The sequence below is a fragment of the Galeopterus variegatus genome, unplaced genomic scaffold (assembly GCF_000696425.1).
Source record: "Galeopterus variegatus unplaced genomic scaffold, G_variegatus-3.0.2 Scaffold2549, whole genome shotgun sequence".
NCBI lineage: Eukaryota > Metazoa > Chordata > Mammalia > Dermoptera > Cynocephalidae > Galeopterus > Galeopterus variegatus.
Window position 1 is genome coordinate 149,724 of NW_007728660.1, and position 17,940 is coordinate 167,663.

At 47.5% G+C, this 17,940-nt stretch overlaps 1 protein-coding gene across 1 annotated transcript; it reads right to left on the reverse strand.

Annotated features, from left to right (window-relative positions):
- Window positions 1–673: 673 nt before the first annotated feature.
- Window positions 674–17,134, reverse strand: L3MBTL4 (l(3)mbt-like 4 (Drosophila)). Its single transcript, XM_008582241.1, has 4 exons — window positions 17,110–17,134; window positions 13,343–13,512; window positions 4,163–4,225; window positions 674–1,388 (listed from the first exon to the last, which is right to left on the reverse strand). Exons 1-4 carry the CDS (start codon window positions 17,132–17,134, stop codon window positions 1,221–1,223), a joined length of 426 nt encoding a protein of 141 aa, XP_008580463.1. The 3' UTR covers window positions 674–1,220.
- Window positions 17,135–17,940: the final 806 nt, after the last annotated feature.

Consider the following 17,940-nt stretch of genomic DNA (forward strand, 5'->3'; position numbering starts at 1 on the left):
TGGGACCGACTCCACACGACTTAAGTCTCAGATATAATCACTCATGACAAACGAACAAGCTCTGATAACAAATTTTAAAACAAAGAATAAATACCAAGCTCCCTACTTTAGAGATCTTCCCTTAAATGGTGTGTCTGTTTGTGAAGATGTCCACAAGGCCCTGGATGTAACTCAGCTCCTTATTACACAGATTTGGACAGGCCACAGGAGAGACTAATTCTCCTGAAATCCCTTTCACAGTGGGAGCTGGAGGGTTTAGGTGCAGGTGAGAGTCTGGCCCAGCAGCCAATGCCAGGGTTAGGACAGCGTTCTCGGAACTGCCACTGCTAGAAGAGGGTCCTCAGCAAGGCCTCTCCAGCTTTGGGAAATGCCCACCTGACTCCTCCTGTTTCTCCTGGGCACACTCTTCTCTGTAGGCTCAGGAAACCTTGGGAGCCCAACCAAGGAATGGTTAATGGAACAAAAAGAATCATTAATGAATCATGAAAACATGTGCTTGTTATTATCATTTTTTTTCTTTTTTTCTTTTTTTTTTTTTGTGACTGGTAAGGGGATCGTAACCCTTGGCTTGGTGTCGCCCGCACCACGCTCAGCCAGTGAGTGCACCGGCCATCCCTATATAGGATCCGAACCCGCAGCCTCGGCGCTCCCAGCGCCGCACTCTCCCGAGTGAGCCACGGGGTCGACCCGTTATTATCATTTTTTTAAAAAGATTCACACTTTCCTGAGTAAAGTACACAAAAAATCTCCCATGGAGTCTTTTTACAGCACCAGGCCTCCATCTCAGACTCACTGAACCCGGATAGCAGATCTGAGCCAAGCGTAGATGTTGTTCTGTTGGAATTGTGAACAATGTATTTATGAATACTGTTTTTCTAATATTTTACCGCTTGAGAGTTTTATGCTTGCAAAATGGGAAATGGTTTCTTTTTGAGGGACAAGAATAAAAGTGTCTATGTAGGCTTCTTTGGTCTGTTTGTTGCAACACATCAGAGCTGAAAGGATCCCACTAGATAATGATTCATGAACCCAAATGTGTGCTTAAGCCTCTGAGTCATTGGCACTTGATCAGTCCTCAAAATCTTCTAAACTGCAGACACTTCAAAAGGTCCAGTTTAAATACAGATATGACCACAGGGACATTAAAATCAAATTAATGTGTGCCATCTTATTGCTGAAAGAGCACAGGGCCTGGTGCCAGTGGAAGTTCAGGGGCACAGTTATCCCCTGACTTCTTGGCCTGAGACAGTATCTTCTTCAGTGAGGTCTTGGGAATTCCTAAACATCAAAATAGAATTGTAAATCTTCAGTGCTGGACCCAGCTTGATCTTCATCACTTTGACAATGTCCTTCTGTGTCAGAAGAAGGAAGGCTTTGCCATCGATCTGCTGCAAATAAACAAAAACAATTAAAAATATCCTGCCACTAAAGCCTGATTGCACACCAGTAACTCCTGGGTGCTGAGCATGGCACTGAACCTGAGTGCTGGGTAGCAGGAGAGGATGATGGTGTCCTTGACATGGCTCAGTCCCAACCATCATTGCTCAACTCCAATTTGTCCCCCAGGACTCTGAAGTTAAATTAAATTAAAAAGGTGCTCACTCTACTAAATAAGAATTCAATATATACTGTTTCCAGACTAAATTTATGTTGTTATGTTTTTGAAATCTTGGCCTGAATTTGTATCAAGAGTGTTAAAAATAACACCAAGTAAATCTCCAGGAGTTTTTCCCAAGAGAGTAATGTGCAATGCATACACACTAGCTATGTGTAACAGTGAGATACTGAAAACAATCCAGTGTTCCATTAATAGCCAAAGCAAAGAAATTATGGTATAGACACAGGTTGGGATACTATGCAGTCATGAAAATTCATGTCTCAATAAAACATTTAATGAGTTGGGAAATTTGTCATGAGTCATTAAGCAACAAATTCTGATAGGATGATACAGACAGATCGGTTTTAATTTGCAAAATTAAATATGCATGACTGTATGCATACATACACATATTAAAAATATTTGAAATCTTTATGCCAAATAATAATGAAAGTTTTTTTTGGTTGGTGGAATAGTGGTTGGTTTTTATTTCCTCATTTTAGCTTTCTTGTATTTTAATTTGTTCCTATAATAAACATGATTATAAGCAGAAATACAGACAAAATAAAAGTTTTATTTATTAACATAAAAAAAAGGTTCAGGATGATTCCTGGCTCCAGATGGACAGGTTCTGGGGACCTGACATGCGGCAGGAGTGGTGATGGATATGTTAATTCATTTTATTGTGGTAATCACTGAACCATGTACACATATATCAAATCATCACATTGTACCCTTGAATATATTCAGTCTCCTATTTGACAATTAAATATTTTTAAATAAAAAACCACACTGTGGACTGAAATGTGATAGCTCTCCTAAGACCCCCACAATGGCAAATGGCCACTGTGCAGGCTGTTTCTCCACAGTTCTGAGGCTGTGTGACCTGAGTGTGACTCCTGGGACAGGAGTGCCCTGCATCTCTGTCACTTATTTACACAGCCTGCCTTGGAGGATTCCTGGCTCCAGAACTAAGAAGACAGGAATGATCAGGTTTTCTATGGTCACACCCTTCCATGAACCTAGCACTGTGGTTCCAAACCTTTTCAAATAGTACAAATCCCCTAGCGTCAATGTCTTACTGACAGTGATTCTTATGACGAAAGGAGGAACTACCTTGGGACTCCTGGGGTGGGGTTTTAAAGTTTTAACACTTAAAAATGTTTTTAAAAGTTTCCCATGCATTTAGGATATACTGTCTGATGAAGACTCAGGTATCCAGAGAATGGAATACTTTGCCCAGGGGATAAAGAGCATATTCCCCAAGGCAGAGGAGAGAGTGAGCTCACTTCCATACCCCGACCTGCACTCAGCTCCAGCATTTTCAGGCAAAAATTGCCTACAGTGATGGGGGTGATGGTGATGAGAACTGCTAACAATTATGAAGCTATAATGATCTATTACATGTGTCTGATGCTCCAGCTACCCTGTAAGGTGGGTGAGGAAACCTGGAACATAAGCCTCATGGCTGTCCCAAGGCCACCCACCTTCTAAGAGACAAAACTGGGATTTCAGGCTGGGCTTGTTGGACCCCAGAGGAGAACCTCTGTTGTATGTTCCACACTAATCCTAATCATTAAAGGTCCCTTTACATTAATCTGTGCTTTAGAGAACAGAGAGGTTAAGTGATAGGCCTAAGTTGACAGTGCTAGTCAGTAAGTGCCAAGCTCAAGTAGCTCAACTGCAAAGAGCCACTCTTCCCCCTCACCCAGCAGACTCGTGGACACGGTGGGTCTTAGCATTGCTAAATGCAACAGCTGAGGCTCTGGAATCAGATGGACACAGGCTGGAATCTGCCTCTGACCTTTTCTCGCTGTGCCTAACCTTCCCGGGCCTGGGCTCCTTCATTGGCAAACTGCTACTGTACAGTTGTGAGGATCAAAAGACAGTGATTGCAAATGCTTAGCACAGTGCCTGGCACATGGCAAGCCCAGAATAAACAATCACTGTCATCACTATTTGCATGACTATTCTGCAGCTGGCCCAGCCTCTTCTGGGGCCCCTATGGCTCTGGATACTAATTCCAGGAAGAATGTTAAGCAGTTCAGCACATTACCAACCAAGAAAGGGCCAGAAGCAGAACACTGTAGAAGGACTTCGTGCTTCTCTGCATCCTTTTTGAAGCAGGTGCAGGGCAGGAAGTAGACATCATGGTCCTGCTCTCACTTGGGAGTAGACAAATCCCTTCCTCTCCCAGGTGCACACTCAGGGGAGGACTCCTCCCATCCCCCCACGAAGCTTAAAGCCACCAATGCAGAGGCTTCCTGACACCCCTAAGTACTAATGAATTATCTCGTTAATCTAGTCTTCCACCAAACAGTGTATTTACTGAGCATGCTGCATGAGCCGAGCACCACAGCATTCTGTGACAAGGCATGGAAACGTAAGAGAACCACAGACAGAAGGAAGCTGACCCTGCTCTGTCCAGACTTCACTGCTGGGCTCTTTTCGTGGGTCCCCTTTCTCTTGCCTCCCCAATCTGCTCCTACATACACTTAAGTAAAAGAAAACAAAGCACTTCTGGGTCTAGAAGTATGCAACTATTACCATTTTTATGTTTCTTACCTCTTTCTTGAAGCATCTGGCATGCTCTTCGCAGCCCAGAAGAGACTGTACAAACTCAGCCACCTACAGCACAATATGAAAAGCCTAATTTAAAACATGCACCTGAAATAATTTGTGGGTTGTAGTAATCCAACATTTGAATAAAATACACTTCAAATCCCTCAAACATTTGGGGTTTCAGTAGTAACTGTCAAGTCACATTAGCATTCATCAGCTCAGAAATTAGGCCAGCCCCCAGTATGGTTCCTACCCTATCATCACCAGGCTGCCCTGCATAGGGTTACAGTGATGATGATGACAGCCTCCATCTGTGTGGAGCTCTGGCACTCTAGCAGCTTCTTGCATCTGAACCTCCCAGCCACCCTATGGGTCAGGGAGGCGGGGTCCAGTGTCCTCACATAGCAGCTTTCACCACCGCTGCCGGGAGGTGAGGACCTGTCCACCTTGCTTTTGAGCAGACTTGATGGCAAGGTCCTCTGTATTCCCCTCTGAGTCGCCAGTTCCTCACCGGTGCCTGGTGAGCCACAGGAACGCGATAATCTGTGCTGAGTTGAATTCCCACGTAAATGACAAAGCTGAAGCCCAAAGAGGTTTAATAACTTAAACCAAGGTCACGCAGGGCCGGCAACTGACAGAGATGGCTTTGGAACTCAGGTTTTCTGTCTCCGAAGCCCGAGTTCTGGAGAATCAGTCTCTGCAACTCCATTTCCCACCCTCACCTTTCTCTCCTTCTGTCCCCACGTGCTGAATTCCTTCTCATGAGACAGAGCTCAGACAAAGATCTGCCTATCAGCTCAGGAGCCATCGAGTGTTCCTGGGAGAGACTTTTTGGGAGCTCACTGAGCAAACAAGATAAAGTGTAGATTCCCAACAAACCCCAGGACAACTGGGTTCTGGCCACTTCTGGCTTGGCCCAGTGCAGGGGCAGCCTGGGATGAGGGACAAGCTGGAAAGCAACAGTAAATGGAAGCTCGGGATGTGGCACATGCGGGGACTTCAGTCTGTCTTTTCTTTTTGGTCAACTGAATTGTGTGCACTCCTCCTCCTCTCCCCGGTGTCATGGGGCAGGTCTGGAGATGACCACAGGGCTCAGGGCCTGGTATCCACATGCTCCACCATCAAAGAGCTCTGGGGGGCTTGCTCCGTCTGACCCCCAACAAGAGAAGTCAGTGGCTGCGGCCCCCAAGTTGCAGAAGAGAACATGATGTGGTCGTAGATTCCAGGTTACGGAACACTCAGGGCCAACAGCCACAGCTGTGCACACGCCCTGAGCTCTGCCCCCCAGTCTGTGCCAATGAGAAGAGTTCAGACTATCTTCTTTTCAGGGGCAATCAGAGTGTTGGCAACTGCCTTATGCACCTCTGGCATTGCAAGTATATTTTATCACGAGTCAACTTACAATCATCCTTCTAAGGTGCAGGAAGACAAGGATTTTAAAAACTCCTCCAGGCAGGTCATCACACTGCCAGGCCATGGCACCTCCAGCCCAGGAGCACCTGCAACGTGAGCGCTCATGCAGGCCTGGGCTCTAAGGACTGCCAGCCATGTCTTGCGGGAACCCGGAACTGCAGTGACTCACAGGCAGACCAGGCTGAGCCTGCTTGCTGGGTTAGCACGGTTTTCATTTACTTGGTGAACAGGAAGCACAGAGTGTGGGTTTGGTATTTGCAGGGAGCTGCTGAAAGCCGTGGGATGCCCCTGGTTGAATCCCAGGCACAGGGCAATAGGGCGGGTGATGGCAGCTGTGATGAAGAGTGGCCTCCAGAGTGTCTCGGGCCCAGGACACTGATGGGGGGTGGCCTTGTCATCCCCAGGCTGCTCTTCTGGCTGAGTATGTCTGAGCCTGGCTGTGTGTCAGGCCTCGGGATGGGTGCAAGGAGGGCCTGAACTGCCCGTGAGTGGACAGTCTGATGAGTGGCGAGAGGAGGGAGGTAAATGGGGATACAGGGAAGATCCTGGTCACATGTGCTACTGCCCCAGGACAGGGGCAAAGGCTCTAACCTACAGGAAGAGACACACTATATCTCAGGGGGAATGCCAGGAAAAGCGTCTGAAAGAAGGGGGCTCCTAAGATGGTCTCTGATGGATGCATAGGCTGGGTGCAGAGTCACAGGAGCGGGCCCAGAAGCAGGACGGCACGGGGCAGGTGTGAGCAGCAGTGCGGAGCCTAGCTGGCCAGGGCTGGGGACATGAGGGGAGTGGTGGGAAGGAGGAAGGTAGCCACGGCGCAGGTGCGGGTGGGCACGTCCATCAGCTGGCAGCAGTGATCCCGCACCCTGGGTTCTCCGCCCTGGCTATCCACACACTGGAATCCCCTGTGAGGCTTTCAAACTGACTGAAGTCCAGGTTTCCTGCCACACAGATTGCAGATCAAGCTGGACTGGCTCCAAGCACTGGGTATATATTTTTAGAGCTCCCAGTTGATTCTAATGTGCACTGCAGGCCTGGACGCTCTGCACGGGGCAGAGCAAAGAGCTGAGGTCAGAGGTGCTGCAAGGGTGACATCCTTAGGAACCAGTGACAGGCCAGGTGTGGCAGCAAAAGGAATTACAGCTGAGTGTAGCAGAAATGCTCTAGGGCAGGGTTTCTCAGCCTCAGGACTCCCGACACTGGGGCTAGACAATTCTTTGCTGTGGGGGCTGTCCTGTGTATTGTGGGATACTTAACAGCATCCCTGGCCTCCACTCACTAGGTGCCCGTAGTAATGTCTCCTTCCCAATTGTGACAACCAGATGTTGCCAAATGCCCCTGGGGGACAAAATTGCCCCAGTTCTTCTACTGGGATGACCCTTTAACAGAAAGAGGGGCTGAATGTCATAGGAGGAAGAAAATAGAAAAGTGGGGGCAGGAATGAGATAAAGACCCGTGTTTCGAGCCATCTCAGTTGCCAGCTGCAGTGGGGAAGCCATGTCGACAACGGTTTCTGCATCAGTAGAAGGAAACGCTGGTTAGAGAGATGGTCTCTTTTATTTTTATTTATTTATTTATTTTTTTCCCTTTTTGTCTTTTTTCGTGTCCGGCAACGGATCGCAACCCTCAGTGTCGCGCCCGGACCGGACCGGGACCGGCAACGGGATCGCAACCCTCACGTCGCTCCCACACCTCGCTCAGCCAGTGAGCGGGAACCGGTCCGTATGTGGGATCCGAACCCTTGGCAGGAGCGCCACTGCGCTCCCAAGCGGTGCACTGTAGCAGTGCGCCACCGGGCCGGCCCAGAGATGGTCTCTTTTAAATACTTGCTCAAAGAACTTCTGTTCACAGCAAAGGTATTGCGAGTTGCTTTGATGGTGTGCCTACGTTAAACTGTCCTTTTCTGGGCAAACAAATGAAAAAAGGAACATGCTCACCCTCCTCTGTATGGTTAGCCAAGAAATCATGTCCATGTCAAAGGCAAATTGGATTTTGTAATGGGAATAAACAATGTTTTAAACCAAAGTGTCCACAGAACAGAACCAGTGCACCAGCCAGCACAGCTGCACCTGCCACCTCCGCCGCCACCTCCGTCCCCCTCGGATGCTGGGGCAGCTGCAGATGCCTGACCTCACCACTGCACTCCTGGCCTCTGCAATTCTCTGCCATTCTGCAAATGGATTCTGATTCTACTCAGTCTGTCTTTCTCTTTCCAAAGTACAAAACAAGTTCCAAGAAATCTACTGAGGCAGATTTTTCTGGCCAAGAGTTTAAAAATATCCAAAGACCTTGATTCTCATTATTACTCAGTATTTATTTCCCCTAAGAATAGATTATGTTTTGAGATTTCATAGAAAGTTCTGCTACGAATTTCCAAATGTAAAGTGGTAAGCTTTGACACACCATAGAGTAATTTCAAAAAGTTTCCCTCTTATTCACCCCTTGAAAGAAAGACATTGGTTTTTCCTTCAAGTTTGTGAACAGCTGCTGAAATGGAAGCAAACTCTACAGAAGAAGAAACAACTATCCATGTGCCCTCCGCCCGCAGCAGCAACAGCTGTGGAATGAATGAGTCTGCTTTGTCAAGGTAACCACCACCCTGTTGGAGCCGGTGGGTGGCCTGGGCCTTTGCTCTGGCTCTGGGAAGTGCCCCATGGGGGCGCTGTCACATGGGCTCTGTCCCCAGCCTCGGCTCTGGGAGGTGTGGGGTGCTGTGGAGGCTGACACACCGACACCTTTGTTTCCCACATTCTCAGGAGCATGGTGTCCTCCAGCTAAAATCCCTGCTTTGTTTTGGAAGAACACTGAGTATGTTAATTCTAGGTGTGAGCCAGCAGTGTGGGAAGACTTAGAAGGATGACACTGCCTGGCTCTCAGATGAGCCCATCACTAAGCCCCACGCGTTTCCCCCATGACCTACTTTCTATGGCATCTTCTCTGGAGCTCAGTAGGCCTTGTGTTCTTTCAGCAGGGCTGCTGCTGCCTTAAATCTTTCCAAATGGTGGTGTTCTCTCTCTTGCTGAGCCTGTAGATGTGAGCGGACTGTGCTGGCTAAAAGTCCACTGGGGACCATGTTTCCAGCCTGGGTCTCATTTTATAACAGCAGAGTTTATTTGCCCCCTTTTAAGGGCCCAATTGTATAAGGCTGCTGTGCTTAGTTAGCAGTACACTGAGTTTTTCAACACACTCCCTCCTGTGTAAAGACTGCTATTAAAGTGACTGCCATCTTTTAAAGTTAATGAACATTTAGGGAGCACTTGGTTGAGGCTAAGGCAACTTATATGGAGTGCTTTAAAAAGCATTTTTGAATATAAGAAATAAAAGTACTCATACGTGGGCCAAGCATAACTGAGTCATACCTATGGTGGTAAACATGCACACAACACATCGCACCCTGCCCACGCGTGCCTGGATGCATACCTGACGGGAACAGACTTCATAAAATTCACCCACCCATTCATTCACTCATTCACTCAAACATGTGTCAAACACCTACTCTGCACAAGATGCTTTGCTATAAAGACATAAAAATATATAAAAATATTTTAGTTCCTGCTTGTAAAAGCTTATACTCTTGTGCAGGAGATTTCCATGACCCAGAGTAAGCAATACACTTTACCTTGACCATAACTTAGTGTGTGCATACACCCACACACCCCTCTAACCACAGTTTCACAGAACAATAACCCTCCCTACATGTGATGCACTCTCACCCATGCTTGACTTTTACTTCATACACTCTTTAGAATAATCTCTTTAGGAGAAGCAGCCACAGTAACAGAGCAGTGGAAAGCCAGCTCACAGCTCTGGGGAGTGTGACAAAGGCCCGGCCTGGCTTCTCTTCACAGCAAGCACAGTGCGGAGCAGAGTTCTCCCTCCAGGCCAGGACAGCAGACACAGGGAGTGTCATTCACTGCATCTTCTGCTGTGACACCCATGTTGCGTGATCTCCCTGAATGGCACACAACACAAGGATGCCCAGGTTCATTTCAGCGTGCCTGGTCCCTGGCCACTGGCTTCCCCTCCAATGCCCTCAGTGCCAAGAGAGCACGGGGCACCCCCAGCCCACGGTCCTGCTCAGCCCTGAGCTGCCTTTTCCAGTCATCCACCAGCTGGTCACGTGCATTGTGTCATCTAGAGCAGGCTCGTGCTCTGCTGGGACTGGCCCTTGCTGGATGCTCCGTAAGTGGACTCCTTCTGAGAGCTGTCTTATTTTCAGAGATACAAACAGAACTGTCACAAAGCCCACGTTTTCAATCCATCAGAGATTATTTTTGAGGACCTATTTTGGTGCTGGGAAATGTGTTGTAGTGTGTGAGGATATAGAAAGACATTTAGGATGTGGTCCTTGTTCTCAAGGGCATCTAGTTAGGATGATATCCAGACTAGGATACAGTCAACATCAGGGAATAATGAAAACCGTTCTCTCTGTAATGCGTCCCTGATGGAAGTCATGGTGATGGAAGCATCCGGAAGCTTCAGGAGCAGGAGCATTTTATGCAAGGCACTTAGCCTCTCTGATGGCTGCTTTTTAAAATCTATTAAAGCTCTAAGGCCTCTTCCAGCAATAAAAGGCTGGGACTACGTGCGTATCCGTTACAGAGAACCCAGGCCCTGGGATCTCACCTTCCTGCAGTCCTTGACAGCGTCTTCAGCTTCCCTCCCTTGAATCTTCCTTTTGAGACCTTCCCTGTCCTAAGTGGACCAGCTACTCCCCTATAATCACCTTCCAATCTATTGCTGTCGCTGCTGTTAGTGCCACACTTGAAGCCTTACCCCCACTTCCTGCTCACTGCTTAATGTCCCTAACAGTAGTTCCTGTTCATTCCACTTGATGGTCCCTCTGAGAAGTTAATGAAAGATCTGGCCCTCCTCTTAAGGAAAAAGAAAAGATCATACTGTACATAATTTTTCCATCTCTCAAAGCCCAGCTCTGCTGCCCCAGCTAGGAAGTGCAGACCTGAATGTGACATCTGCCCTGCTGAATGGAACATGTGGGATCCATCCCCCTGACACTTCCATGGACTTGTGCTGGCTCCTCCCCAGAGAGCACCTTTGCAGCCCCTCTCCCCATGCATGTTTTAACCGGGGCCACTGCACGTCCTCAGTCCTCAGAGGCCATCTCTGGATGCTCAGCCCTCAGGGAGCTCACCCGGTGCCTTTATGGCACCCGTCTCATGCTTACGCCCACTGGCCCATCTCTACTTCCACTGCTGAGATTCACAGGGACCTCTAACTCCACATGTCCAATGATCAATTTCCCATTTGTGCCCCTGCCCCCAAACTGGATCCTTCCCCAACGTTTCTTTTCTTCTGATGGAACCACTGTCTCCCATTCTCTCAGATGAACTCTCTGGCCTTCCAGCTCTCACGTGTTATTATCCTAATTAAGTACTAAACGGTGTAGTGCCGAGTCTGTAAATGGAATCACGTTGGGCTCATTTCACTTTCCCATCTTCGATATCTTATCTAGTTCCCTGTGCTGCTGCTTTTGACTTTAACCCTCTATTGACTTAGGTTTCTTCTCGGGGCAGCGCCCTGCCCGGGCCCTGATAGTCCACACTGGCAGTGCGGTGGCGACTCCCCGGGCGTCTCCCTCTGCTCAGCTTCTTTTCTCTCCTACTCTTTGCAGGGCTTTGCCATTCTCATCTCCCTGAAACACCACCTTCACAAGGTGACTCCCAGCGTAAGAACCACAACGGCTCCACACTGCGGACAGCCTACCACACACCCTGCCTGGCCTCTGAGGCCTTCCACACCTGGCCCAGCTCACTTTCCCCTGGCCCAGGTCTGCGGGGTGCACGGTGGCTACGAAATTAGCTCGGTGTCTGGCTCTGACTGTGCAGCTTTAAGCAAGTCACTTAGTCTCTGGGTGCCTCAATTTCCCTATCTGTAACATGAGCAAAATAAGAGCATCTGCCTTACTGTCATTACACTAATACAGTCCATTACCACAATCAGTGCCAACAGAGGACATGCTGTATACCCACCAGCCCTGGGTCTGTCATTCTCGCGTCCACGCAACCTCCTCTCTTCCCCTTCCACTGGAAGGGCCCCCTTCTTTTCTCTGCTTAGATATGTTCCATTTGTTTCGGAATCCAGCTCACGATTGATTTCCTTGTCATTCAACACTCATTCAACAAATATGTACTGGGTACCTGCTAAGTGCCAGGCAGAGTGAGAGGTTCTCAGGCTACTGCACCAGTGAGTGAAATGAGGTCTCTCCTCATCTGGTGAGGGCAGGTGCAGTGACAGGGATGACATCTGGCCGGGCTGAGGCTCCTGCAGAAGGCCCTGGCTGGTGGTAGCAGTGGACAGAGTGGGAGAGAGCATTTCAGGCAGCGGCGGGACCGTGTGAGTATGAGAATATGCAGATTCTGTAGACTAGTACGGCAGCACTCAGTGGGGCAGGAGAGGAGGGCAGGGCTGCAGAGGAGGCTACGATGGGTTGTACAGGCCTCAACGTCCTGCGAAGGACATTCTGGGGATCCAGGGGCTGTCTTAGGTTGGGCGGAACCCCCATTTTTTACCACATTCACTTCTTACCAGGACTCAATTGCTCCGTGTACTAGGGCTAGGGGGGCCTTAGAGTTATCTCCTCCAGCCCATCACCCGGCAAGGGGGAAGTGAAGCTGGGCTGGAATCTGGGCAACTGCTCTCTCCATGATGTCACTCTGCAGGACAGTGAAGCTGGGGGCCAGGAGCACAGCGACAAGTGGGAGAAGAAGAGCCACTCTCAGTCTTACTTCAAAACAGGTGGTGCTGCAAATAAGTGTCTGGAAAGTCAAGAATGAATGATGCGCCACTCACTTCTCAGCTGAACTCCCCAGCTGGTGATGTGAGGTGCCTGGGGAGTAGGGGTGGTGGTGGTGGGGGGGGGACAGAGCCTGCAGCCCTGCTGGAAAGGAAGGCTTAATTAAACCAAGACCAAGTCAAGTTGATTGTAGCAAGTGCTCAGTGGACGTTTTGTGACTAATTGAACTCCAGCTCTGGCCTTAATCCTGTTCTTAGGGTGACCCAGAGTTTTCCTTCATTTAAAAGATTTTTTATGTAAGGCCTCACTAGTGAAAACAATACCTTTATTGAAAAGATTTCAGTGAAACAGTGCATTCCTTAGAAGAAAACTGTTGTAAATATGAGGCATTTCTACAACATTATAGTCAGCAATGGGGCTTAACTGATTCTTACTAAAAACCAATGTTGTAAGACATGTTTACATTAAAACTATGATCCAGCATCTTCCCTTTGCAGAGCATCTTATATGATGCTGTGACTAAAGATAGTTTATAAATAAACCTGAGGTTGACCTGATTATCTTCTGGCTTTGGATGTCAAGCGGCCAGCTTGGACCTGCTTTGCGGCCAGTGTGCACGGATCCTGTGGGCATGGAATGTCTGGGGGTGGTGTTCCCTCCCAGAGAAGACACTGCCGGGATGCAGCCTGAGATGCTTACACATCTGTGCTTCTCCAAATTAAATCCGTGGTGTAGACTTGAGGCTAAGGCAGATGGTGATGGGACACGGGGAGGTGCTGGGGTGAGCTTGGGGAGAGGAGGCACAAAACCAGCTGGGCAGGAAACCAGCTTTCCTAATTTCCTCATTTGCTCAAAATCATGTGTGGCTTCTTCCTCCAATGTGGAATTTAAACTTAATATAGCGAATGCAAAACCTAAGGGAGAAAGAGTGTTTCCCCAGGCAGAGGACCTCCCCAGTAGGCCACCCTGATCAGTGATTTCCACCCATTGCCCAGCAGGATCCAACCCCTGCTCACCTCCTCCACGGTCCATTGGGCCACTTGACTGGCCTGGATGTCAGCCACGCCTGGAAGTAGCTTGCAGTGCTGCTCCCGGCCAAGGGGAAGGTCCCGGAAAGGGTGGGCTGACATGGACGACATGAAGACCGACTGGTGAAGTGCCTGCTGCGTCTGCTCGGCCGAGTATTCTGGAAGACAGATGGAGGGAGGTGAAGCTTGGGTCTGTGAATGGTGAGCATGGTCGAGGGCAGCCCCTCATGACAGACGGTCCCAAGTCAGGGCAGGTAAAGTGCAGACACAACCAAAACCCTCGTCTTCTGGTCATACGGATCACGGCCAGGAGGGTCCCCAGACACAGCCTATGCCACTGGTCTGTTTGAAAACAGTGGTCAGTATATCCTATACAAGAGATGCTGTAGAAGGCTCAGAAGATGGTGGCTGTTTGCCAACCAAGTTCACATAATCTCTACGAGGTAGTCTTTGATGGCCAACAAAGGGTTAGCTTGTCACTGCCACTGGCTTCTCTCACCTTAAATCAAGAGTCCAAGGAATCAGAGCAGCATGCAGAAGGTGAGTGCTATGCAGGCTGGCACACTGAGCCATCTGGGATGTGTATGTGCACAAAAAGCAATTTCTTCCTGGAAGCCGCTTCATGCATCTCTAAGACAGAAGGAGCCCAACCACATCTGGCTTCACAAACCCCCTGGGTGACAGTGAACATGAAATGCAGCACGGGGTCCCCAGGAGAGCCTGGGTGACATCCGCTGCTGCTGTAGAGCCCCAGCAATACATGATGACCTCCCCTGGGGTGAAACTGTGTGGCAGCCAGGCACTCTGGAAAGCAGCTGTAGCTCAGATGTGGCTTCTCCAGGCCAGGCACTCTAAGCGGGGTGCTCGCTTTTCTGAGCAAAAGCCCTGAAGGCACCAGGGTTCTAAGGCACTGAGGACAATGGCTGCTTGCTTGCCCAAGACTGGCTACTGCTACCAAGTAGGAAGCCTTCAACTGGGTCTTGATATACTTCAGCCTTATACTTATCAACAGTCTTCTGTGCTAGTTTTCTACCTTCAAGAGAGACTTTACTCTTATGGTATAGCCCGACATTTAAGAGGGAGCCATGGATCTCAATTCCCTAATTATTTTGCTTTGAACATACAAATGGATAGGAGCAAAAACATTATAGAGATTTTAGAGACAACTGATGTCTTAATAATGACATCTTTTAAGATATTTTCAACATGTATTAGCAAAATAAAACTGCTGATATTTAGAGACTTTGAAAAGATCACAAAAGGAAATGTTTTAAGCCTTCTGAAAGCCTACCATTCATAATGCAAATGGCAGGTTAAGTAAGCAGTAACTACCTGATTTAAAGCCTATTATGATGGTTTGTGTTTTACTAAGGGAGTCGGAAAAGCTATTATTCAAATATTTCCACCTCAAGTTAATTACCGTTTTTACTAGGTGAGGTGGTCCTAGGTACAATTTACTAGGTACAATGTACGTGGTCACTTAGACACATCCCTATTAGTAATCAGAAAGGTTCTAAACTATGAGCTAGCCTGTCCATCAGGACTTCTCTGTACAATACCACTCTCCTGGATGGGAACAGACATCCTCATATTTACCAGCCTTGCTGTCTGCACAGATAAAGAGACAGCACAATGCCAGCTTCTCCCCAATTCTTATGCTCCAGTTGCAAGCAGCAGCATATTCATCTCTAACTGCTGATTGTCCAACACTGACCTTTTTAGTATGTAAATAGGTTATCTCTCTCTGGGTAGTTCAGCCAACGGTATATAAGGCTGCAGGTTCTGAAAGCAAACTTCACCTCCTCTTCGAAAAGCCAGTATGTTGACAAATATTTATGTTCTTTGATAAAGTTGTCAGATTGGACAAGGAGCATGTATAAAACAAGCCCTTGAAATCCAGGGTGGAAGTGTCACAGGGCCAGTCTGCAGCTGCAGTGATGCACAAACCACCACCCAGCACTTTACTGGAAAGCCAAGGGTTAAAGCCTTGTATTCTTAGGGATTAAGACCTGAGCCAGAGCCAGGCTTTATTACAGAAAAGAATTACTGCATCACTCAATCAGTTGTTTTTGCTGAAATAGCATGGATTAAAAACAAACAAACAAACAAACACAATATACATTTATCTCAAACTGATGCCTTGCATGAATTACTCATGTATTGTTTCCAAAATATATAGGACTCCGAAAAGACACAGATCATATTTTGGAAGTACAAAGATGCCAAGTGACGGTGATCAGATTCCTGTGATTCACGAATAAAAGCCGAAGGCATTAAAATGTAAAAACAGCAACAAAAACAAAAAACAACCCTTTGTGCTCCCAAACAAGAACCTCTTCCACACCATAATTTTGGACGTGAATTGTCTGCTTTGGGTACTGAGACATACTCTTGCAAATATACCTAATGTGTGGCTGCTGGCACCCAGACAGTGCTGGGGTCCCTCCATTCCCTGCATGCCATTGTAGAGGCTGGTTCCAGGCTCTGGAAGAAGGCAGATGGGGACTTCGGTTAGTTCAAGCAGCAAGATGCCTTTAGGTTACAACTAAAGGGAGGGAGCTCTAGCTTCATGTTATGCACTTGAACTCAGGCTGGCTTAATATTATTGACAGCTTTGGAATACAGTTAACTGTGTCTCTATTAAATCAAACTGTTTGATAATGGAAGTGAAATCTAGATTTCTTGAAAGGTGGACAGAACTTAATTTGGGAGGCCACAAGAGCCTTGGGGAATAGGGTCCTATGCCCAAGGGAGTCCTCCATGGGCAGTGGGGAAAGATCAGCAGCCACTGTTGGTCTGCAGATCCCTTACTCGGGGTCCAGAGTGTTTACTGAGTATAAGGGCTCTTGGCTCTTTATGTGCAAGCTCAAGTTCTGGGAAATGCTTTCCAGAATCATTTACATGCTGAACACAGATAACATTTTTACTATTTTCAATTTTACTGTATCAGTTTTATATTACAAGACCCAAAGCTTGAAAGTTGAGTTTTTTATTACTACGGATGGAATCCCTGAATAGGGAGCTTGGAATAACCGGTCTGTCGTCTCTAAGACGTGACTAGAGCTGGCAGTATCTACCATGCAGGGCTGGTGTGAGGGAGGACGACAATTCCCACAGAGCGCTTAGCAAGGTCCCCAGCATGCTGCCATCGCTCAATGGCAGGTACCACTCTAAACTCCACCTGCAAACTCCATGAGGTCAAGATCCATGCTTTGTAAAGGAAAGTTGTATAATTCTAAATCAACCCAATGCAAGGCTAATTTGCAATTGTCACAAAAGAGGGGAATGCATTTTGGGGAGAGTTTCACAGTGGCTGTTCTGCCTTCTTTGTACCCTTTACCAGGCCTAATTTCTTCCACAACTGATGACTTTGGGATGGGATATTCAGGCCTAGCTGACAGAAGGCTTGGATGAGCTTTCCTCAGAGGCTCTGTGGCATGGTGGTGAAGGACTAGATTGACACTAGATTGCCAGGTTTTGAAGCCTGGTCCCCCATACAGCAGCTGAGTGACCTTGGGTGAGATACTTAACTTCTGTGCACCAAGTGTTTTCATCTTGAAATTGGGTAATAATAGTCCTTATACCCTACTGAGTTGTGATTAGAACAGCTCCTGGTGCATCATGAGTGTTCAGTACATGTCAGACATTACATTACTGCCATAAGATAAAAAAGTATTTTCAGTTGAAACAATAGTGAATGTGGGGACCTACAACATTTCCAAAGCCAGTGTGGCTATGAAAGCTGAAATGCATACTGAGGTTCAGGATCTTGAGGGCCATGTTCACATTTCACACCTGGAAATGACAGTGCAGTGGTCACCAAGATCAAGTGCAGAAGTGCTAGTGGGAGGAAACGACAGTGGGATCCTCAAAGCTGCTGCTGCCAGTGCAGGGCGAGACATCTGCTACCCAGGCAGACCAGTGCTGATGTGTGGCGACCACATCCCACTGTTAAAATGCACTCAGTCTGCCAGCTTGGAAATTATGTGACTCTTGACAGATTTTTAAAATTGGGGGTGATTTGCATTATTTTAAATTCTATGCATAAAATTAGACTTTTGAAAATATCCACTTAAAAATTTGCATAAATTTTTACAAGATGTGAACATACTGATTTTAACTTTTCACCAAGTCCAGCACAGCTCATGTCATATTGGATACTCACTAAATAGTTGTTAATAAATTAAGTAACATAAGCTGGTGATATACTGTCCTCAGCAGCCATCCTCATAAATCAACAGGATCAGATTATTGTATCTCGGGGTAAAGAGAGATCTCCAGATTAGAAAAGGATGTTTACATGAGCAGAGGGCAGAAAGGGTCACTTGTGTCCTTCGTCCACTGGACCTGGCATTACAGCCCTGTTTCCACTTAGCACAATTGAGGGATATGGGCTGCTTCCAAGCTACACTGCTTCTCTGCAGAAATCACTCCGACCCAGCTCCCCTAAAAGTCAGCCAAGGAAATTTAGCCTGCAAAAGCAGCCCTTCTACTGAGGTTTTAACATTTTAATGAATCCAAGTGTCCTTCACACCAGAAAATAAAATGCACATGTAATCCTGGGTTTGCCTCTAACACCAGTGTGT

Bases quoted from the DNA above. Each gene is read 5' to 3' on its own strand.
- L3MBTL4 (XM_008582241.1), bottom strand. From the start codon at position 17,134: ATGGCCCTCAAGATCCTGAACCTCA. The intron at 13,513-17,109 runs GTATGCATTTCA...TCTGTCTTCCAG, and splicing joins CCTCAAGATCCTGAACCTCA to AATACTCGGCCGAGCAGACG. The intron at 1,389-4,162 runs GTAAGAAACATA...GTTTATTTGCAG, and splicing joins CCAGATGCTTCAAGAAAGAG to CAGATCGATGGCAAAGCCTT.